The sequence below is a fragment of the Marmota flaviventris genome, chromosome 16 (genome assembly GCF_047511675.1).
Source record: "Marmota flaviventris isolate mMarFla1 chromosome 16, mMarFla1.hap1, whole genome shotgun sequence".
In the NCBI taxonomy this organism is placed as follows: domain Eukaryota; kingdom Metazoa; phylum Chordata; class Mammalia; order Rodentia; family Sciuridae; genus Marmota; species Marmota flaviventris.
The window spans coordinates 71,272,805-71,296,827 of NC_092513.1; the positions used below are offsets into that span (position 1 = coordinate 71,272,805).

Genomic DNA, 24,023 nt, shown 5'->3' on the forward strand with positions numbered 1-24,023 from the left:
TTCCTGGCAGCCGCGGACACTGCAGCGGGTGACAGGCTCACTCCTTTCCAACCACCAGCGACCTCTGATCCCGCACAGCACCCAAGACTGCGCTCAGGACATGGGGGTGGCTGCGGGGCAGGGAGGACACGGGCCTGTCCACCCGGGCGGCTTTGCCAAGCGGGACCCTGGGGTCTGCCCTGGACGCCCACCTCTCCAAGCCTAAGGGTGCCCGCAAGTGCAGGGCTCGTGGGCACCGCCCGTGCCTCCCATGTAGGGGCGCCCTCCCGCCGGCCCTCTGTCACCTCGGCCACCAGCGAGCCCTGCGCCCAGATGCCTACCCTAGTGTCACTTCAGTCCCAGAGCGCACCCCCCCCCCCCCCCCCGCCTCACCTTGGATCACCTCGGCCACCAGAGTGGACCCTGCGCCCGGGCGGCTCATAACGCTGGGGCATCTGGAGGGCGGGGACAGAGGGACCCGAGGGTCGGGACAGCCAGCAGAGAGGAGAGGTGGAGCCGCGACCACACCCCCAAGTTTAAAAACAGAAAGTTTAAAGGGCCGCGCCCAGCACAGCACTGCGCCGCCCCAGGATGACAGACAGGCGCGGGCCAACCCGGAAGTGCAGAACTGGGTCCCCGAGGTCCCGGAGGGCGGGCGGCGAGGCGCGGGACAGACAGGGCAGCGACGAGGTGCGGGTGCCTGCTGTGCGCAGCAGAGTCAGAGGCCGCGGGCCAGAGCGCCACCGGGCAGGCCCAGGAGGACTCCCAGGGCACCAGGGCGCGGCGCGGGGACGGCCGACACCCTCGGCCGCCCGCCCCACAGCCAGGGGGCGCTGCAGCCGCAGGCGCTCGGGCAGGGAGGGCCCCGGGCGTGCACCAGGGTCGCAGCTACACGCTCCTGCGCACCTACGACCCCAAGCGCAGCCGCAAGGCCCCATGGCGCAGCCACAAGGAACCCCTGCGTGGCTACGATACCCCCTGACAGGGCCAAGGTCCCCCTGCAGGGCCACGAGGCCGCCTGAGTGGCCAAGGCCCTCCTGCACGGCCACGATGCCTCCTGCGCGCCCCAGGTCCCCTTGCGTGGCCACGACGCCTCCCCCTGCGCGGGCCAAGGTCCCCCTGCACGGCCACGACGACACCCCCTGTGCGGCCAAGGTCCCCCTGCACGGCCACGACTGCGCCCCCTGTGCGACCAAGGTCCCCCTGCACGGCCAGGACTGCGCTCCCTGCGCCACCAAGTCCACACTGCGCGGTCGCGACTGCGCCCCCTCTGCGACTAAGCCTACACTGAGCGGTCGCGACTGCGCCCCCTGTGCGACCAAGTGGTGCACCCAAGGCTCCACTGCGCACCCTGGACAACGCCCACTGCGCACCCTGGACAACGCCCGCTGCGCAGCCAGGATGACCCTCTCTGAACCGCCAGCACGCCCCCTGCGACGGCCAAGGCCCCACTGAAAGACCACGAGGCCCCCAGTGCGGCCACCACGACGCCCCCTTCGCTGGCCAAGTCCCCACTGCACGGCTATGACGATGCCCCCTGTGCGGCCAAGCCCCCACTGGGTGGCCAAGGACCCGCTGCGCAGCCATGAAGATGCCCCTGCAGCAGCCAAGGCCCCACTGCGCAGCCACAACGCCCCGGGCCCCTGAGAAACGCCCCCTGCTCAGGCCAAGGCCCCACTGCGCAGTTACCACAGCCCCGCCCCCGGGGTCCAGCAGGACGGAGGCACTGCCTCAAAATTGTGCAAGATCTAAAGATAAGCCTTACAGAGCAATAGTAACAAAAACAGCATGGTACTGGTACCAAAACAGACGGGTGGACCAATGGTACAGAATAGAGGACACAGAAACCAATCCACAAAACTACAACTTTCTTATATTTGATAAAGGGGCTAAAAACATGCAATGGAGGAAGGATAGCATCTTCAACAAATGGTGCTGGGAAAACTGGAAATCCATATGCAACAAAATGAAACTGAATCCCTTTCTCTCGCCATGCACAAAAGTGAATTCAAAATGGATCAAGGAGCTTGATATCAAATCAGAGACGCGCCGTCTGATAGAAGAAAAAGTTGGCTACGATCTACATTCGGTGGGGTCGGGCTCCAAATTCCTCAATAGGACACCTATAGCACAAAAGTTAATAACTAGAATCAACAAATGGGACTTAATCAAACTAAAAAGTTTTTTCTCAGCAAAAGATACAATAAGAGAGGTAAATAGGGAGCCTACACCCTGGGAACAAATCTTTACTCCTCACACTTCAGATAGAGCCCTAATATCCAGAGTATACAAAGAACTCAAAAAATTAGACAATAAGAGAACAAACAACCCAATCAACAAATGGGCCAAGGACCTGAACAGACACTTCTCAGAGGAGGACATACAGTCAATCAACAAGTACATGAAAAAATGCTCACCATCTCTAGCTGTCAGAGAAATGCAAATCAAAACCACCCTAAGATACCATCTCACTCCAGTAAGATTGGCAGCCATTAAGAAGTCAAACAACAACAAGTGCTGGCGAGGATGTGGGGAAAAGGGTACACTTGTACATTGCTGGTGGGACTGCAGATCGGTGCAGCCAATTTGGAAAGCAGTATGGAGATTTCTTGGAAAGTTGGGAATGGAGCCACCATTTGACCCAGCTATTCCCCTTCTTGGTCTATTCCCTAAAGACCTAAAAAGGGCATGCTACAGGGACACTGCTACATCGATGTTCATAGCAGCACCGTTCACAATAGCAAGACTGTGGAACCAACCTAGATGCCCTTCAATAGACGAATGGATTAAAAAAATGTGGCATTTATACACAATGGAGTATTACTCTGCATTAAAAAATGACAAAATCATAGAATTTACAGGGAAATGGATGGCATTAGAGCAGATTATGCTAAGTGAAGCTAGCCAGTCCCTAAAAAACAAATGCCAAATGTCTTCTTTGATATAAGGAGAGTAACTAAGAACAGAGTAGGGATGAAGAGCAGGAGAAGAAGATTAACATTTAACAGGGATGAGAGGTGGGAGGGAAAGGGAGAGAGAAGGGAAATTGCATGGAAATGGAAGGAGACCCTCAGGGTTATACAGTGGAGGGGGTAGAGAGAGAGGAGGGGAGGGGAGGGGAGAGGTGGGGAGGGGGTAGGGTGGAGGATGGGAAAGGCAGCGGAGCACAACAGACACTAGTATGGCAATATGTAAATCAATGGATGTGTAACTGATGTGATTCTGCAATCTGGGTATGGGGTGAAGGTGGGAGTTCATAACCCACTTGAATCAAAGTGTGGAATATGATATGTCAAGAAATTTGTAATGTTTTGAACAACCCACAGTAAAAAATTAAAAAAATAAAAATAAAAATAAATAAATATCAGATATTACAAATGGAAAAAAATAATAATAAAGATAAGCCTGCCCTTAGGAATTACCTGTTACCAAGATTTAAAAACAAAACCTCTGATATCCTTCCCAGCAGCCATTCAAGATACTCTCTAAACCTATGTCCACATTTTAATCTTAAGTGGAGGAAAAAAACCACACAGTATGCGTGTGATCCTGGCTGTTCTAAGACTTTTCTAAGTAATAGAATACCTACAAGCCACAGGAGATCAACTGCTAAATTAATGCACACTTTGACACACAATCTTAAATGGTATTCACGGCATTCAATACATAAACCTTAAGAGAAGAACTGGAAAGAATTTTTAAATTCACCTCAAAGATGCCCAATTTTATGTGATTGCAAATATGACAGAAGTGCACATTTAAACTATGAAGTACTATATTTTCCCTCAAAAAATCAAAGGCACTTGGACAGTGTTCTGTGCTAGGAAGGTTGTGGGTAAACAGGCATCCACACACACTGCCTGTGGGCAGGAACAGAAATCTGGCCAGCCTCTGTGAAGGACCACAAAAGGGCAGTTTAGCAGAAATGTTTATGAAAACTGGAAAGATTGCCAAAATAGACTGTTAATTACCATTTACACACGTTTCAGCATGTAGAGAACTGTATGTGAAACCTTTCCAGGAGACACAAGAAACTGGTACTCAAGGATGCCTTGTTGACAGGAAGCTGGTGTCTGAAATAGCATCCTTTTTACAGCTTCTGAATTCTGTGACATATGTTATTACCTAATGAAAATGACCACATTCTGAAAAGTTAAACATGCAAGCCAACGTTTTTCCGAAGCTGACTCTTCATCAGGATAAACACATTGGCCGGGTGTGGTGGCACAGCCTGTAATTCAGCAACTCCGGAGGCTGAGGCAGGAGGATGGCAAATTCAAAGCCAGCCTCAGCCACTTAAGGGAAGTCCTAAGCAACTCAGAGAGAACCTGTCTCTAAATAAGATACAAAATAGGGCTGGGGACGTGGGTCAGTGGTTGAGTACCCCTGAGTTCAATCCCCAGTACCCAATTAAAAAAAAAAAAAAGATACAAAGCATGGCATGAAGGAACCCAGAAAACATTCTTGGTGAGGTTGAGGTTTTCCCTGAGAGTCCAGTACTGGAGTTTGTACTTTGGTTCCTTCATCTCTACCTCATGCCAGTGTTCTCTGGTTACCAGCACTGCACTAACCCACCCCAGAGACTAGTGACTAGCGACTAGCGTGCTGGTGAAGGGGCAATTGTTAGGAACCTGGAGCTAAGACACAGGGCTCTGTACAAAGCTGTGCTTAAAGGTCCACAGCTGACACTATTATCCTGGTGTAAACCCTGTGTCCCCCTTAAATGGTGGGACACAGTGGATATAGGACTCAGTACCACTGCTGTTTCAGGCATCCATGGGGCGGGTGTGGGGTCCAAAAATATACCACACAGATCAGGGGGGACTACTTTATTTGCGTGTGAACGGAAAGAACTCTGCCTGGATCAAGAGACACTGGCTTGCCACACTCCATAGTCCCCCTGGATCTGGGCTGACTGCTCAGGCCCTGCTGAGCACCTGGGGGAGAGCAGGGCTTCCCTAGACGGTGGGACAGCTGGCTTGGTAGGCAGGCAAGGCAGGCGCAAAGGCGATTCCACACTGCAGGCAAAGAAAAACGAGGCCCAACATGCAGGGCAGTACTGTATGCCTGTAATCCCAGCAGCTTGGGAGGCTGAGGCAGGAGGACCTCGAGTTCAAAGCCAGCCTCAGCAAGAGCAACTCAGTGAGACCTTGTCTCTAAATAAAATACAGAATAGGGCTGGGGAAGTGGCTCAGTGGTCAAGTACCCCTGGGCTCAATACCCAGTACCAAAAACAGAGGCCCAACTGCAGGAGGCATCTGAACACTCAGGAGCAGGCACTGGGCATGGCTCTGGCTGTCCTTGAGAAGTGGCCAGGGGGCAGAAAGGAAGAAATGGCACAAAGGTACTGACTAAATAAAGAGGTTACCCATTAAAACAATAACAGCAGGTAACTACTCAGAGTGTGGAGCCAGGTGCTGTAGAGACCACCGACATTTTCCCAAGGCAAGTGTCAGCCTGTACCAGGTCGCGCAGCTTGCTGGGAAGTGGCTGGACGAGTCTGCACACAGGCTACTGACTGGAGTCCGCAGTGTCTGGTGTTCAGGTCTCAGCTACACAGACATGCCCTCATGCGAAGAGTAATCCAAACAACTTCATGAGACCTGGCTCCTGCCGGGCACGGTGGTGCACACCTATAATCCCAGTGGTTCAGGAGGCTGATGCAGGAGGATCACAAGTTCAAAGCCAGCCTCAGCAACTTAGCAAGATCCTGTCTCTAAATAAAATACAAAACAGGGCTGGGGATGTGGCTCAGTGGCTAAGCATACCTGGGTTCAATCCTCAGGGCCACAGGAATGCTCAGCATGTGAGAGAGCTGGTATTTCAGCCCTGTGACAAAGGCGGTCTTCTCTCATAAGGGGCAAGTGGCTAATTATCACAACCGATAAAAATGCCTACAATACAGCAACCCATTGGGGAAAAAACTCCATAAAGCTATTAACCATCAACTCAGAAAAGATAGACAAATGACCAACAGCATTTGAAAAGAAAATGAATCTCACCAGTGGCTTGTCATAAAAAGCAAAAAGTCTATCCACACGGACAGATTACAGGAGAAAGTCACATGATTATCACTGAGTACACACAAAAAAGGGAGTGCCTAAAGTCAGCACCTGGACGGGGGACATGGCTCAGTGGTAGAGTGTTGGTCCAGCACAGGAGAGACGCTGTTCACCCCCCAGGACTGCCAAGAGGAGAAAACCACTGCTCACTCACAATCCAGTGTGTCAGTGTGAAATTCAGCACCAACAGGGCAAAAAGACAACTCCTTCACCTGGTAAAGACCATGTTCCAACCACAGCAAGCACCACACCTCCCACCTAACTGGAGAAGCCACAAGAAGAAACAACAAGACAAAAATCCCTCTCATGACTTCTAGTTAATAACATGATTTCTGGAAGTGCTTTCTGATGCCAGCATAAGCAAAAGGGATAATTAGAAAGGAAGAAACGAACCTTGTTTTCAGACAGTGATTATGTACCTAGAAAATGCAAGAGATTCTGTAGGCAAACTTTTAAGGACAAATAAACTAAAAGTTTTACAAAGCTTCTAGATAACAATGAGTAACTCAGAAAACCAGGAGCTTTTCTACATCCCTGTATTAAACCAATCATGAAATGCAAAAAAAAATAAAAGATGTGCCTATTCTTCATGGCTAAGTGGAGAAAAAAATAAAGCAAGTATATCAATGGGAAGATTCAACAGCTCAAAGCTAAGGATCTTTCTCAAACTGATTCTGATCAAAATCAGGATCTGATCCGGGAACAAGTTCAATCTTCCACAGGCCTCTCCATGCAACCTGGCAAACATCTCCTAAAATTGTTCTAGAAGAAAAACAACATAAGCAGGACCTTGTCCTGCTGAAATATTAAAATGTAGAACCACTGGGGCAGTTCTGGCAGTGCTGCCGTGGTACAGGAGCTCAGAACCAGAGCCACACACCTGGAATCGCCCAGGGGGCTGACGCGTCCCCCCACCACTGGGTAAGAGTACTGGACATCTGGCGTGGACAGTCCCCTGCCCATACTGCAGGGTGGGGGAGGGAGGACCAGATCCAGGTCTCGTGCCATACCCTCCTGCCCCTCAGGAAGGGAAAAAAAAAATCTCAGGTTAAAAACCTGCATACAAGAAGACAGCTTTAAAGTTTTTAGAAGAAAAAATAGGTTTTAAAAGGCAACTCCCAGACTAAAAAGAAGATAGCAACATTTGTGTCTAAACCAACCAAGGATCGGTATTTAGAAATAACAGAGAATAGGAAGGGAGAGAGAAATGGCCGGCAGCACCCCAGGAACGGGCAGAGGACGGGGTAAGAAACACACAGGAGAAGCAGCCTCGTCCAACCGTCCTGGCTCCTCGCTGGACCTGCGGCTTTGCGGCTTGTGCTGGTGAGCGTGGTTCTGCCTGCTCTGCGCCCCAAGATGAAATAAGGTTATGAGTCAAAATAAAGAGTGCAGGGCTGGGCTGGGCTGGGCTGGGGCTCACGGCAGAGCGCTGGCCTGGCATGTGTGGGGCACTCGGTTCAGTCCTCAGCACAACAAAACATTAAACAAATAAAATAAAGCATGCTGTCCATCTGCAGCTACAAAACATTTTTGTTGTTGTTTTAATTGAAAAATAAATACGGGGCTGGGATTGTGGCTCAGCGATATAGTGCTTGTCTTGTATGTGTGAGGCACTGGGTTCCATCCTCAGCACCGCATAAAAATAAATCAATGAAATAAAGGTTTAAAAAAAGACATGGTCTTTTTAAAAATAAATAAGTAAGTATGTAAAGAGTGCAAGAAGCGACCCTCCGATCTTGGTGGTTTGGCTAGCAATACAGGCCGCTGCTGGCTGGTGCCACGTGTCCACTACGAACAAGAAGGCAGAGGGATCCGAGGAGGGTGGTTCTACTGTTTGCAGATGCACCATCTGGAACGTGTCCTGCGCTCCTCCAATATGCCAGGGACGGTTTGCATAAGTAATTCCAGGTGCCTGCAGATCTGAATGCACAGATACAAACCATGTCCACATTTACCTGTGCTCCTCAATCCATTGGCCTAGAACTAAGGGAAGGAAAAGGGGAATCGAGACATCCTCACAAGACGTTGGTCTACTTAGCCACACTTCTGAAATACTCTAGAAATGATTTTTAAACAGGAGATTGAACATTTTTTTACCAGTATGATTTTTTATACTACAAGAACTATAAGTTCTCATACTGTCCAAATTGTTAGAGTAAGATTAAAAAAAAAAAAAAAAAATGAAACTAAAAAAAATGTGACCAAGCCACTTAAAAGTAAGAAGAAATATCCTGACAAACAGAGTAAGACGGTGGGAATAAATTCAAACAGGTTACTCATAACAAAAAATGCAAAACATATCAACTCAACTGCTAAGACAAGATTTTCAAACTGAGGTTTAAAAACTCAAGCTGTATGTTGTTTAATAAAGTCACTGAAACAAAACCATACTGGGAAAATTTAAATGCAAGAATACAAAACAGTATGCTAATCAGTTGTCAGAAAAGAGGAAAGCAAGTGTGATAGTAACTTCAGCTCAAATAGAATTCTAAGCAGAAAGTAACATTCAACAAAAGACCAAGATGATGCACAATTAAAGATACAAGCTACCAAAAGATAATGATCACATCTTTTTATTGAATGTTTTCTTTTTTTAGTTACAGTTGAACACAATTTGCTTATTTATTTTATGTGGTGCTGAGGATAGAACCTAGTGTCTCACACATCCAAGCAAGTGCTCTACCGCGGAGCCCCAGCCCCAGCTCTACTGTATATTTTATTTAGAGACAGGGTCTCACTGATCCTCCTGCCTCGGCCTCCGGAGCCCGCTGAGATCACAGGTATGCGCTGCGCTGGCTGACTACATCTTTTAACAACAGATTTTAAATCTACAAAACAAAATTTAGTGAAAATAGGAGAAATTAATAAGTCTATCATCCTGAAAGGCAAAAACATCCCGAATAATTAAAAAAAAAAGAAAAAAAAAAAAAAACTATTAGAAGCCTATCTGGTGGATATAAACTGTCTTCAACAGAAAACACACAAACTTCTCAAACACCAGGACATTCACTGAGGCCATCATGGGTCAAGTCACGAAGAAACCAGAACAGATTCCAGGAAGCAGAAATCGTACACGCAGACCACGTTCAATGACCACGAGACAGTACCACCTGATGCAGAGATAATGAAATCCAACAACCTGAAATGTTAACAAAGGGATATTAAAAGAAAATTCAATACAAACTACTTTAAAAATTAACATCAATAAGAATTCTTCTTTAAATCTGTAGAATACACTTAAACAAAAATCTGAAGAAAAGCCAGGTGCGGTGGCACATGCCGTAATCCCAGCAGCTTGAGAGGCTGAGGCAGGGAGATCCCAAGTTCAAAGCCAGTCTCAGCTGCCGCAGTCCGGCTGCAGCAGAATAATCAGGGGGGTGACGAATAACTTCTGTAGCTTGATACAGCAGGAGTAGGAGCCGTTTATTGCAGGACAGGAGCAGTATTTATACATTCCACATAGCTTATCTAATTAGCATAAACTCGATACAGCACTGAACCAATAAGAAATCTCCACACTTAATGGCTCGCTTTTGTTACTTCTCAAACCACTCCCTCTGGCATTTTGCCAGGCACCATCCAGACTTGTTTACGAACTCTAACATTCCCCTGGCTAAATGCCAGGTGTTATTTTGACTTGTTTACAGACTCTAACACTCAGCAACTTAACAAGGCCCTAAGCAACTCACTGAGACCCTGTCTCTAAATAAATTACCAAAAGGGCTGGGGATATGGCTCAGTGGTCAAGTGTTCCTGGGTTTAATCTCTGGTCCCAAAAAAATCTGAAGAAAGCGATTTGCCTAAAAATCATGATTTGCCATCTCTGTCACACTACTCAAAAAGAGTAAATTCCACCTGGATTAAAAAGCTGAACACAAGTACCAGCTCCAGCTCTCCACATTCCAGCCCTAGGACACAAGCCCTGGCTCCTGCGGGGGCACACAGCAGCAAGAGGGGCCATCATTAATTGATGGTGCAAAACCCAAAACTCTTCCCCTGCCCAGCCAGCAGCAACCAAGATTATAGCCGAGTGCCTCATTTTAGAAAACAGACAATATTTGTTAAAAGAAAGAGTACAGACAATAGAAAATTATACACATTTTCACCAAGAAAGGTATAAACAAGTTCACAGAATCATTATTTCTAGCAGCCAAAAACTAAAAACAATCCACATTTCCAGAAACAGAGTGAAAACATGCTTTCTCACAGTGGAATATTATTCAACAATGACAATGGAAGAACTGTGACTCATACATGGTGGGTGAATTCACAAAGGAAGCCCAAAACAAGAAGATGCTCAGATGCCTCCATTCACACAGTTTCTGAAACTGGAAAGAACAAGTCTATGGCAATAAAAACCAGAGTGATGTTTATCCTTGGGGGGGTGGTGATCAGGAAAAGGCACCAAGGATGGCTTCTGGGGGTTATATTAGTCCATTTTCTGTTGCTATGATAAAATGCTTGAGGCAGAGTGCTTAACAAAAAAAAAAAAAAAGTTTATCTAGTTCAAAGTTTCAGAGGCTTAAGTCTAAGATGCGGGGTGGGGGAATCTATTCTGCCTCTGGTGTGGGACTCCCTGGCTGTATCACATTATTATAGAGAAAGAAAGGAAATTGGCTGCATGCACAAAGGGCCAAATGCATGGGGAAGCCTTGTTTCCTGACAACTGAGTCCCACAAGAACCAGCCAGCAGAACTGCACTAATCCCTTCCATGGGTGGCACTGCAATGACCTCATCACCTTCCATTGGGCCCCACTGTTTGAAGGTTCCACTGCTTCTGAGCACTGCCGCACCAGGACCAAATCTCTAGGCTTTGAACCTTCAGGGACACCCTCGAGCCCTGGCCAACCACAGCAGGTGAGCAGGGTGCCAGCTCAAGTTCCAAAAGTAACCGTTTCTACCTAGCCAGTGATGGACAGGTGTCAGAAGCAAAAAATAAACCTCTGCTTATTCCATTCCACCAAGATTTTTCTGAGGTGGCATCAGAGCATAACCTGCCTGTCCTGACAGACACCAAGTTGAAGACCTGGACAGCAGGGCTGGAGCTGCTGCTATGGCATGTGCGTGCTTCAGCATGCCTGAGGCCCGGGACTCATATCCAATGTGTGTGAGCTTACACGCGCGCATGTGCGCACACACATACACACACACACACAGACAAAAAGACTTGGACTCACAAACCCAGGAACAGAAGGGACTAACGAAGCAGGTGTGGCCTGTACCTGCAGCCCAATGACGTGGGAGGCTGAGGCGGGAGGATCACTTGAGCCCAGCTTGGTGAACATCTCAAAAACAAAAAAGATAAATTTACAAAAACCACCATAAAACTTCTTTTAGAAAAAGAGGGGAGCGGTAGGATAGACGGACCAGCCTGGAAAAACTGCCAGATGGCTCAAACTAGGACAGTTTGAACAACGAAGTGCTGCAATCCAAGGGCACGGCCCAGGACACCCTCCACCCTGAGGGCAGATGGGCAGAGACCGGCTGCCAAAGAACACACCAAGGAGCTCCGACCGCGGGGTGGCCACGGGCCAGAGAGGCCGCCGGGTCCTGCACCCCACAGCCATGTGGTGGGACGCGCTCACCCCGCGGCGCTCACGCCCCACGAGGGAAATCACAGGCAGCCCCAGTGCAAAGGGCCTTCTCCAGGACACCTGGCCACGCTCTCAGAACTGTCCACGTAGGGGAGAAGGAGAGGCCCACAGTGACAAAGGTGATGACAACCACACGCCATGGGACATCCTGGACCGAATCTGGAAATGGAGAAAGGAGGTCTGAGAAACGGGGTCTGGAGTCACTTCAGAGTGAGGGGCAACACGGTGACACAGGGCAGAGCACACACTGCCGCGGGCTCCACGCGGGATGTCAGGAGTCGGGCCTTCCAGGAGGGGACTAGGGTTAAATGAGGTCACAGGGTAGGGCGCTAATCCCAGGGGACTGCTGGCCCTAAAAGAAGAGAAAGAGACACCAGGGAGCTCCTCCTCGCAGGCCCTGGGGAAAGGTCACGTGGGGACCGTGAGAGGGCCGCGTCTGCCAGCCAAGGTGAGCGGCCCAGGAGAGGCCGGCCCTGCTGCCCCTTGACCGTGGACTTCCAGTGTCCACAACCACGAGCAACCAACCACCCAGTCCTGGATCATGGAGTCATGGCGTGGACCAAGGGGACATCACTAGAGAAAACTGAAACAGGGTGAGGAACACACAGGACTCTATGCAGTCTTTGCAACTTTCTGGAAATCAAACTTTTTTTTTTTTTTTTTTTAAAGCAACCAAGCCTGGCACGCTGGCACACACCTGTAATCCCAGTGACTCAGGAGGCTGAGGCAGGAGGATCACAAGTTTGAGGTCAGCCTCAGCAACTTAGTGAGGCCCTCAACAACTTAGCAAGACCCTGTCTTCTCAAAATAAACAAAAATTAAATGAGCTGGGGATGTAGCCGGTGGTAAAGCATTCCTGGGTTCTATCCCAGCACCAAAAACATAAAAAAATGAACAAAAAGCTTAAAAAGCAATTGGGAGAACATATCTGTAGCTTAACAAAGCATAAGCATGAATAAAAATACTATAAAATATCTCAAAATTACAAACAGAGAAAAAAGAAAAATACAAATGACCCCCAAACAAGATGTTTGACCAAATAATTAGAAAATCATAAAGCAATGAAATTTTATTTCATAGTATCAAACTGGAAAAATTATAACACTGGTAGCAGGGGTGGGAGGTATAGTTCAAGGGCAGAAGTAGGCTCAGCATGCAGGAGGTCCTGCATCCAACCTTCAGCATTAAAAATGAATAAATTGCATGCTGATATCAACAGTCCCTGCGCTTCTCTTCCATACAGAAGGTGAGGCTGTAAGTTGCTGGGCGCTCTGGAGGGCAGTCCCAGGGTCGTGCCTGGGACCTCTGACCTGGTCAGGGCCCTCTTGACATCCACCTGGAGACATGCCTGGGTGCAGGGCCTGGAAGCAGGGCCAAGCAGCTGTGTTCACGACGGCCGTCTGCGACACAGCTACACAGCACAGCTGTCGACCAGGGCTTACAATGAACACAGTGAATCGGGGTGCAGTGGTGCACACCTATGATCCCAGCTTCTGGGGACAGGCGGAGGGGCCGGAGGACCACTTGAGCCCAGGAGTTCAAGGCCAGCCTGGGCAGTCCAACAGAGCCCACTCTGTAGGGAGACGGAGGGGCCTCTCCCCCCAGCCTCCCCCCCAGCCTGTGTGCCCGCTCCTCCTCCGGGTGGTGCAACTGCAGCTATTTCCAGCCAGGACAGGATCTACTGTCCCAGCGCAGGCCTGGGGTGAAGTCCGGCTTGGAAGCTCACACTCCAGTGGCGCCTTTTCTCTCTCCTGGGCTCACCCTCCCTTCAGCCAGGGCTGGAGATGCTCGGCGGTGACTCCAGTGGCCCTCAGGCCCAGCCACTGAGGGACACTCTATCTGCTCTGGCTTCTCCTCCTTTAAAAGCAAACCAAGGGCTGGGGAGGTGGCTCAAGCGGTAGTGCGCTCGCCTGGCATGCGCGGGGCGCTGGGTTCGATCCTCAGCACCACACACAAATAAAATAAGGATGTTGTGTCCACCGAAAACTGAAAAATAAATAAAAAATTCTCTCTCTCTCAAAAATAAAATAAAAAAAGGTCTTAAAAAAAAAAGCAAACCAAGGGTCCCTGACACATCAAGGACTGGGGGAGGGGACACCACTGCTTTTATCTGGAGCCTTTAAGGCATCTGCTAACTGACAGGAGGCTGACTGGCCTCTCCACATGCCTCCACTCCTCCACCATCTCAGGTGACGGCCAGGTTACGGGGACTTACTTCCAACTGCAGAGACAGAGACCAAGTGCGCAGCTGGTCTGAGCCACATCCTGGATCCGGTTGTGCATCTGGGGGCAGCTGCTCCCATGAGAAGCTCCCGCTCCAGGGACCACAGCCATTACTTAGGCAGGAAGCCACCAGGGGCGGAGCAGCAGCTTTTCTGTCACTCAGACCTCTAGAGAATTTATAACTGAAACCCTGAACGCCCAGCCTTATTGCTTCCTTGGTAAAACAGCGGCCTGTTAGTGCACACAATGGCTGTCAGAAAGGGGCTCCGGCTGGGTGCAGCCCGGAGTCCCAGCTGCTTGGGAGGCTGAGGCAGGAGCATGTCTCCGGCAAGATTGAGTCCAGCCTGGGCAGTGCAGTGCGCGCTCATGGCAGGGCGCTTGCCCAGGATGCCCGGGTCCTGTGCTGTCCCTAGCAGTGCTCCGTCCCCAGCAGCACACGGGAGTGCACACACATCTGCTGAGACTCACTCACGGGTGTACCTGAGACCTCAGTCTAGTTGTCCCCCTCCAGCAACTGGCTGAGAGCTCTGTGACTGCTCCACCCTCTGCAGTCCCAGGACCTGGACCTGAAATACAGGGTCAGCTTTCTCAAGAGGAGTGGCCACAAGGCCAGGAAAAGAGGCGAGCTAAGCTAGACAATTAGCTGTTTTGTACCTGCTTGCTGATGAACATTTAGTAAGTGACAGCCGTGTGACCTGAGACTGGCTTTGCAGGTTACTGTTACCCATCAAACAAATCCGCTGCGTGTGGTGGCGCACGCCTGTGATCCCATCCACTCAGGAAACTGAGGCGGGAGGATTGCAAGCTCAAGGCCAGCCTCAGCAACTTAGCAAGACTGTGCCTCAAAATAAAAATAAAAAGGGCTGGGGATGGGGCTGAGTGGTAGGGCACCCTGGGTTCAATCCCTGTTACCAAAAACAAAGTCCTTAGGAGCAGAGCGTGACCGAGGGACTGCAGTAAGAGGTGTGCGTTCACCTAAGGGGAACAGTGAGATCAGACCCGGCCGACTTCACTCACTCAACCAGGAGCATCGGGTGGCCACCATCACGGTGGTGCAGTCAGACTCCTGACTCGGCAGTCACGTGAGAAATGAAGCAGCCACTTCAGCAAGATGCTCTTCCCACACTGTCAGCCCAGAACTTTGATAGATTCCAGTTTTTCTATGAAAGCGTTGCCAAGGTGGATGGCGCTGCCCGCGGCCTCAGCCTTCTTGGCAGTGAAGACAGCGAGACGGGCCTTCAGGTAACTCACCTGCAGCGGGATCTGCAGCCTCTCCTAAGGTACTCAGGACTCGTCCCAATTCTAGGCCACTAGTCGATTAATAAATGATTTTTCTTGGAAAAAACTAAAGGAAACTTAAAAAGCATGATCGTGACTTTTTTTTTTAAATGGCAAAGAGTGGATCAACATGTTTATACTAAATACTCTTAACAGGAAACCAGGGCAAAGGATGTGAAGGTGTTTCACAAAAGATGATGCAGAACAGCCTAGGAGCTCATCAGGAAAAGGCAAACTAAAAACAATGAAAGGGCCCTCCCCACCCACCAGAACGGCTAGAATCAGAACACACACCAATCGCTGGGGAGGACGCAGAGCAATGAGAATGTCCCTGCACTGCTAAGGGGGGACCTAAAACAGTACTGAGATGGGAGGGGGGTCCTCCTGTACCACTGTCGGGTGTCAACTAGCAAACCCATGACAGAAAACAGTAGGGAAGTGCCTAAAAAAAAAAACGGGAAACAGAACTACTGTGTGATCCAGCAGCCAAGATACAGAAGCAACCTAGGTGTCCACTGAAGAAAAGGTGGTACCTGCACACCACGGAGTATTACTCAGCCATAAAAAAAAGAGGGAGATTTTGTCCCCTACAGCAACATGGATGGAACTGGTGAAAACGTGAGAAGTGAAAAGGCACAGAAAGGAAAGGTGCTGGACAGGGGATCGTGGAGGTGCAGGTGCAGCTCCACAGAAAGAGCAGCTAGGCCGCCCAGCAGCGCAGGGGTGGGCATGGTGGACAGCAACCCATCGAAACTGCAGAGGAGCTAGTGGAAGCTGACACGCAAAGATGATGTCTGCCATGACACATGCTATCGCAGTGACCCCATCCACTCATGACACGATACCCATCTGAACTGAATTGTCACACTGTGCACACAAATATGTACACTGTGTGGATTACAGACAGAAATGGAGCCTGGGTTGTGGCTTAGCTGGTAGAGCGCTCACCTCGTACGTGTGAGGCCCTGGGTTGATCCTTAGCATCACGTAAAAATAACATATATATAAAAATAAAGATTGTGTGTTGGGAGGGGCCACGAAGGAGCTTAGTGCCCTGAGCTGTGAGCGAGGGGACCATGGAGATGTGGGCCATGGGCCACAAGGGACATGTGAGCACCTTGAGTGCAGAGTGGACTGACGCAGTTGTCTGGGCTGTGCACAGGTGTCCCTTTGGCTGGCTCGGCCTTCGATCATCTCACAGCGTGGCCTCTCTAGGTGTCAATCAATCTGCTGACAGCAGACATCAGGAGCTGGACTCAACCCCTGACACCAGGACCTCTTGCCTGTTTGAGGTGCTCCTGGCTCTCTCTCTTGCCTGCCTTGACCCCCCTGTGGGAGCTGGGTCAGGGAAGCCATCTCAGGACCCCAAGAAAAAGGTATTCTCTGTCTCTGTGTGGTTACTTCAAGCAGCCAGTTCACCTGGAGAGACCCTGGGTTCCATCCATTTACAACTAAAAAGATGTTTTTAAAAAACCAGAAATGGAGTCTGGCGGGGTGGCAGGTGCCTGCAGTCCCAGCTCCGGGGAAGGGGGGAGAATCACTGGGTCCACGGCTTCAAGACCACCCTGGGAGCAGAGCGAGAGCCCTGTGTGTGCGGAACTAGAAATGCAACTTTAAAAGACAGGAGGGCTGGGGCTCAGCTGGTAGAGCTCTGGCCTCACTGCACAGGCCTGAGGTCAACCCCAGCATCATGAATAAACAAACAAACAGAAAACCACAGACAGAGGAGCCTTCGGTGGTCTCTTACATACGCGTTCCTGTGACCCAGCCACCGTGCCTCCCAGGTAGACCCAAGGGAAATCAAAACATGTCTGTGAAACGACTGGTACACAAACATCTGTAGCCCCAAACTGGACTCGACTCCAAAGACCACCTGGAAGAGAAGGGGACACCACCCAGCAGTACCAAGAGGACAAGGGGCTGAGGCACAGGAGGCTGGCCTTTAGGGATGGACATGAATCACTGCTGGGGGGAGGGGGGCCTCGGAAAGGGACACAGCAGGGACTCTGAGCCCTACTTCACAGTGCACACACCTGCTACAACGTGAACTGGGATCCCATACATAACTACACCACAAGTGATTCACGCTTGAGAATCTTAAATCCCCAGGCAGGAGCTGGTGACTAAAGAGAACAGAACATTCCCACAGAATGGGACTGCCACACCTGGGGCCCTGGTGCAGGAGGCCGGGGCAGAAGGACTGCATGTGAGGCCAGCCTCAGCAACTGAGTGAGACCCTGCCTCCAAATAAAAAATAGGAAGGGCTGGGGATGCAGCTCTGTGGGTTTGGCACCCCAGGGCTCAGTGTCTGGTACCAAAAGAAGAAAGAATTACCTACAATAGACCATGAATAATAAATAACATTGAAGCTTGGGGGGCGGGGGGGGGGGGAGGCCTACCAGAAAAGGTGGTAGGGCTGGGAGAAAAATAAACAATTCTTGGAATTAACATTTTTTATCCTTCCTTAGTCTATAAAACTGTATTCAGAAATAAGAAAAATTCACAGCAATGGTGTCTAAGTGACTTTTTTTAAGGAATTTTGAAAAATTTTTTGTATTGTGGGTGGACAGCTTGCCTTTATTTTATTATTTTTTATGTGGTGCTGAGGATCGAACCCCGTGCCTCACACGTGCTAGGCCAGCACTCTGCCACAGAGCCCCAGCCCAGCCCTAAGTGACCTTTTAATTGGATGACATACCTTCCTTCTATCTGTAAACCACCATTCAAAAAGTAAACTGGATTAATAAGGAGAACACAGCTACTCGGCCACAACCACACCACGTGGCCCCCGAGGGCTGGTGTCCTTCCACCCCCAGACATGGCCGGCCAGCAGCACCTCCTGCAGGGGTGGCCTGTCAGCAAGGAGCCCAGCCACACGTGCTCAGTGTGCTCGAGGGGACACCACAGGCGTGGAGAACACAGGTCCCAAGTTCCTCATCCACAGCTGAGACCCCAGGGACAGTGGTCACTCATCTTGTACCAGTGTGTCAGAAGGAAGCTGAGTGTCCATAACGGATGTGAATTCTTAGTTAGGAGCCTGGGTACCAGTAAAGGCCCAGGGCATTCCAACCATCAGCAGCTCCCACCGAGTCACCCGTCACCGAGTCCCTTCAAGGAAGACCCATGGAACAGTAAGGAGCCGCTCAGGATGTGACCTCCTGCACCACCTATTTCCCCTGGGACAGCCTGCAAGGTCCCCCCCTCCCAGGACAGAGCAACCCTCCAAACCCTCCCCACACACGCACGCTTTCTGTGAGCTTTGCCCAGAGCTGTGCCTCCTGTGGGGCTGTGGGGGACACTCCTGGGGGACCCTGGAGTGGAGCCAGGGAGCAGAGATCAGGCAGGGAGCAGAATGGGGAGGTGCACAGGAAGCCCCCCGTCCCCGCCCAGGGGCGCTGGGCAGAGGCCGTGGCCTGTGCGTGGCCTGTACTCAGGCCATTTTTGAGCACAACAGGTTTCCACAGTGGACCTCGGGGCTGCGGCCAGCAGCCAAGGTCGCCAAAAGTGACGTGTGCGCTTGCACCGGAGGGGGAAAGCCCTTGCTCAGTTTCCCAAGTCGAGATAAAAATTCTGATTTAGTCTTTAGAATGGGAAATGTACTCAAAAATGTACTTAAAAGTTGAAGGTTTTTAAATATTGCTTTTCTTACATGAAAAGGGCAGTTTTCAGAGAAGTCATTGAAAACCCAGGAACATTAATGTCAAGTCTGAATTATATTTAGTATCTATTTCACAACAGTGAAATCTAGCTCCTGACTATGGAGGAGTTTTACACTGTCAGTATTATTTGGAGAATTATAACAGAAAAACAATGCCTGGAAGCAGGGTTCATCTTTCTGTTGAAAAAAAATCATTCAAGTACTAAAAACTCCCAGTAAAGTTTACGCCTGGCTAAGCACATTTTCTCTCCGTTGAACCTGAACCTGCAGGCATCCCGTCCACGCGGACCCACACATCCTCGACCTTCCAAAGTAATTCGGATTCCAAATGTTCTGTTTGAGGCTGGGGCCGGGGCTCCAGGGCACAGCACTGGCCAACAAGCCCAGGTTCTGGGTTCCAACCCCAGCCCCGCAAAGAAAAGAATCAGTCTGCAAAGAGAGATGCCTGTGAAACCGGACTTTCTTAACCCACGCCTCACACGATGCCCGTGGCTGCACAGCTCATCTCCACGTGTCCATCTCACTAAGCCAAACGACAGTCTCCATCAGGAAGCCCCCACTTCTCCTTCAACCCCAGGCTACCTTCCCTTTCTCTTCCTGAGGCTTCATGCAAACAGGATCATGAAGTTATTGTCTCAGCTTTTTTAAAAAATATATTTAGTCATACATGGACACAACGTCTTTATTTTGTTTATTCATTTTTATGTGGTGCTGGGGATGGAACCCAGTGCCTCCCATGGGAGGGGCAAGCGCTCTGCCGCTGAGCCCCAGCCCCAGCCCCACTGTCTCATCCTAACTGGGTTTTTCCTTTAACCTGTCCTCAAGGTTCAACCGTGTTCTACAATAGGACAGGATTTCCTTTTTTTGAGGGAACGGGGACTAAACCCAGGGGAGCTGAACCACTGAGCAACAGCCCCAGCCCTTTTTATTGAGAGACAGTATTTCAATAAGCTGCCTAGGGCCTCACTAAATTACTGAGGCTGGCCTCAAACTTGTGATCCTCCTGCCCCAGGCTTCCAAGTTCCTGGGATGACAGGCCTACACCACAGTGCTTGGCAGATTTCCTTCTTTAAGGCTGAATAATATTCCATTTATACACACATCCTTTTTTATATATTTTTAATCCATTCATCTCTTGATGGACACTTATATTTGCTCCCACCTCTTAGCTATTGTGCAAGGAATGTTGTAGAGGATGTGGGTATGAGAATCTTTGAGATCCTGTTTCAATATACATTCAGACGTATAATTGCTGGCGCATGTACTAATCAGACTTTTAAATTTTCTGAGACTCCTCCACACTGTTTTCCGTAGTAACCGCACCACTTTACACTCTCACCCACAGTGTGCCAGGGTCCTTACCGACACTTAGCTCCTGAGGTTTTGGAGAGTGGCCATCCCAGTGGGTGGGGGTATGATTTGCATCTCCCACATTCCCAGTGATGTGATATTGATCATCTCCTCATGGGCTTGTTGGCCCTTTGTATTCCTTCTTTGGAAAAAACGCCTATTCACATGCTCATAAGGTAAGGCTCTGACTTCATCTTGTATGGGGCTATCTCCGGTTCTTCCAGCCCTGTTGGCTGAAGAAGCTCTTCCCCCCACTCTACAGACTTGGCATCCTCCTCAAAGATGGCTGGGCCAGGGCTGGGGCTGGGGCTCAGTGGCAGAGCCTGGCATGTGTGAGGCACGGGGTTGGATTCTCAGCACCACATATAAATAAACAAAATAAGGTCCATGACAACTGAAAGATGGCTGGGCCATTGTCATGAGGGTCTGTTTCTGAGCTTTGCTCTCTGCCCTTGGTCTGTATGTCTGCCTCATACTGAGGTCACACTGATCTGAGGACTGCAGCTCTGTCATATGTTTTGAAATTAGGAAATGAAGCCTCCAGCTTATTTATTTATTTATTTTTGCTTTCATAATATTTTTGTCTGTTTAGTGTCCTTTAAGATTTTATATCGGGGCTGGGGCTATAGCTCAGCTGGTAGAGCGTTTGCCCCGCATGCAGAAGGCCCTGGGTTCAATCCCCAGCACCACCGCCAAAAAAAAAAAGAGTCTATATCAATTGAGTATCTTTATTAACACACACTAATCATACATACTGACAGGTAACAGCACACACTGACCAGATCTGGCTTTGGTTCCCCCTCCCCCACACACCCTTGCTAATCTCTAGTCATCATTTCTCCACATTCAATTCCACTTTTTTTTTTTTTTTACTTCCACAGAGGAGGGAGAACACACAGTGCTTGTCCTTCTGTGTCTGGCTTATTGCACTTAACATAACGTCCTCTGGTTCGATCCACTTTGCTGCAAATGACAGGGTTTCCTTCTTCTTTATGGTTGAATAATACTCCACTGTGTATATCTACCATATTTTCTTTACCTAGCCATCTGTTCAGCATCTGGGCTGATTCCATACCTTGGCTATTGTGAACAGTGCCACATAAATATGAAATTTAAGTGGATTTTTCTGTTTCAGCAAAATACGTCATTAGGATTTTGACAAGGACCGCATTCAATCTGTAGGTCACTCTGGGTAGTAGAGACATTTTGACAATATTAAATTTCCAATCCATTTATTTGTCTTTAATTTCTTTCAGCAACATAAAACTAAGATTTTAAAAGGTTGTTTTGCTTCCCAAGCAACTTCCTATTCACTTTTCAAAGGAAGAAGTCTATTCACTGAAATATGACCTCCATTAGTCCTGCTAGCTTTACACACTTCAAAAACACAGCTATGTTAAATAAGATTAAGGACTCTACATTAGGCCTGTCTTAAGAGAAAATACCTAAAATCACCAAAACAACAATCCCTAAACTTTAACAAACAAAACACGAAGCCCCGGGTGATCATCTAAGATCTGTAGGTGTGGCATGGAGGGGGGCCTGTCAGTCACTCACTTCTCCACACTGAACAGACCCTGCGGGGGAGCGCTGGTGCGGGGAGCTGAAGATGAACGAGATTAAAACGCTTTCCTAAAGAGTCCAGCTCACTGTCCAGAAAATGCTTAATCTGTGAAGTAAAATGGGGGGGGGGGTGATCCCACCGAAAACAGTGCTGACCAAGACCAAGTTGCTAGGACAGAGGGAGTTCAACAGGCAATGTGACCAGACAAGAAGAGACCTCGCTTGTGTGTAGCGGATTTGGTGTCACCGGATTCAGTGTCACCGTTAAGATGTTTTCCTCCCTGAGTTCACATGATCATGCAAGTAACTACCAGGCTCTTGTTTGTGCATTATGGAACGGGCACGTTGATCCCCAAGTTTGTCTAGAAACATAAGCAAGAATAAAACAACAAGAACCCCTGGGGACCTGGGGGAGCTCAGTGGTCAAGCGCTTCCTTACATCGGACCCTGGTTCCCTGAAAAAGCAGCAGCAGCTGAGAAAAAAGCTCCCACCAGCCACACACCAGGTGACACGAAGAGGCTGGGGGGGGGGGGGGCGGGCAGAGCCCTGCCTGGCACTCAGGAGCCCCTGCTGCAGCCCAAGAAAGTCATAAACTGCAGTGTCACTGGTACCTGGTACCACACACAGCAGGAGAGGTACCCACAGCAGACCAGACACTCAGAAATGCAAATGTGACCAGGATGATAGACTGAGCCAGCCAGTAAGTACATGCCATTAGGTCGCCGTCTGAAGGCGCGGATCAAAGTGGCCCCATGACTCATAAGGGAGTAAATCTCAGACAGAAGACACAAACAAAACAGGAGAGCCATCGCAAGCCAGTGGGATTCATGTCAAACTAAATGGCCACGACTCTGAAGAACGATTCTTTAAAAATACATTTAAAGGGGCTGGGGCTGGGGCTCAGTGGTAGAGTGCTCGCCTAGCACATGCAAGGCACTGGGTTCGATCCTCAGCACCACATAAAAAATAAATGAATAAATAAAATAAAGATGTCGTGTCCAAATACAACTAAAAAATATTTTTGGGGGAGTATATAATTTTTATTTTTTTTATTAGTTGTTCAAAACATTACAAAGCTCTTGACATATCATATTTCATACATTTGATTCAAGTGGGTTATGAACTCCCATTTTTCCCCCACATACAGATTGCAGAATCACATCGGTTACACATCCATTGATTTACATGTTGCCATACTAGTGTCTGTTGTATTCTGCTGCCTTTCCTATCCTCCACTATCCCCCCTCCCCTCCCCTCTTCTCTCTCTACCCCATCTACTGTACTTCAATTCTCTCCCTTTTTTTTTTTTTTTTTAAATACACTTAAAATGTTTTCCACCGGCTCAGTTAGCAGAGTGCTTGCCTTGCATGCACAAGGCCCTGGGTTCAATCCCCAGCACCACCAAAAAAAAAAACAATATATATATATATATACACATACACACATGCAAATATATACATATATATTTTTTTTTTTTCCAGCTAAGCAACTCAGCAAGACCCTTTCTCTAAATAAAATATAAAATAGGGGCTGGGGATGTGGCTCTGTGGTTAAGTGCCCCTGGGCTCAATCCCTAGTACCAAAAAAAAAAAAAAAAAAAAAACCTGCCAGGCATGTGAAGCAAAAAAGCATGACTCATGAAGAGTTTGATCCACTAAACTAGACCCAGAACTAACACATGTGTTAGAATTAGCAGAGAAAAGACATTAATATTATTGTAATTACACTCCCACGCTCAGTAGCTCAGTACGACAGGTGGATGAGAATCTGTGTCCACCTAAAGACCTGTATGTAGGTCCACAGCGGCATTATTCATAACAAGCTAAAAGTGGCAATGTCAGTCACCCGGCAGGTACTGCTGGGGACAGCCACAGTGGACAGCAGGCCGTGCCCTGCTCTGGGTCACTCCACCAAATACAGAACAGCAGCTCTCAGGCTGCTACCCCTAGTTACTGCATTTTGGTTTTTTGGTTTTTAGGGTAACTGCAGGTTGAACCTGGGGTGCTTAACACTGGGCCAATCCCCAACACTCTATTTTGAAACAGGGTCTTGCCAAGTTGCTGAGGCTGGCTTTGAACCTGTGATCCTCCTGCCTTGGCCTCCCCAGCTGCTGGCAGGCTACGCAGCGCCACAGCGCCCTGTGAGCGAGTCCAGTTGGGCACGAGTGACTCATGTCAAGTGCAGGTGCCAAGGCAGAATGCCTCCACCCCTTGGCTGGACAAGTAAACAGCCACCTCGACTGGACAAGGAAACGGCACAACCTAAGGGCACAACCTCATGAATGACTTATTTGTCCCAATTATTAAACTAAACA

At 49.1% G+C, this 24,023-nt stretch overlaps 1 protein-coding gene and 1 non-coding gene across 10 annotated transcripts in view; one reads left to right on the forward strand and one right to left on the reverse strand.

Moving 5' to 3' along the window:
- The window catches only part of Cdc14b (cell division cycle 14B), a 102,080-nt gene that overhangs the window by 55,231 nt on the left and 22,826 nt on the right, over positions 1 to 24,023 (reverse strand). For 3 of the 9 annotated variants that reach the window (XM_071602527.1, XM_027955825.2, XM_071602531.1), the window contains exon 1: positions 373 to 507. The exons of 5 other annotated variants lie outside the window; for them this stretch is intronic. In XM_071602527.1, coding sequence (XP_071458628.1) covers positions 373 to 421 — 49 coding nt within the window. In that variant the 5' untranslated portion in view covers positions 422 to 507. Of the gene's footprint in view, positions 1 to 372; positions 525 to 24,023 lie in introns of those variants that run through there. One more of the 9 variants, XM_071602528.1, reaches the window with a different exon arrangement.
- Trnaa-cgc (transfer RNA alanine (anticodon CGC)) lies at positions 20,765 to 20,837 on the forward strand. Its single transcript has one exon. It is a non-coding gene; the product is annotated as a tRNA-Ala (tRNA).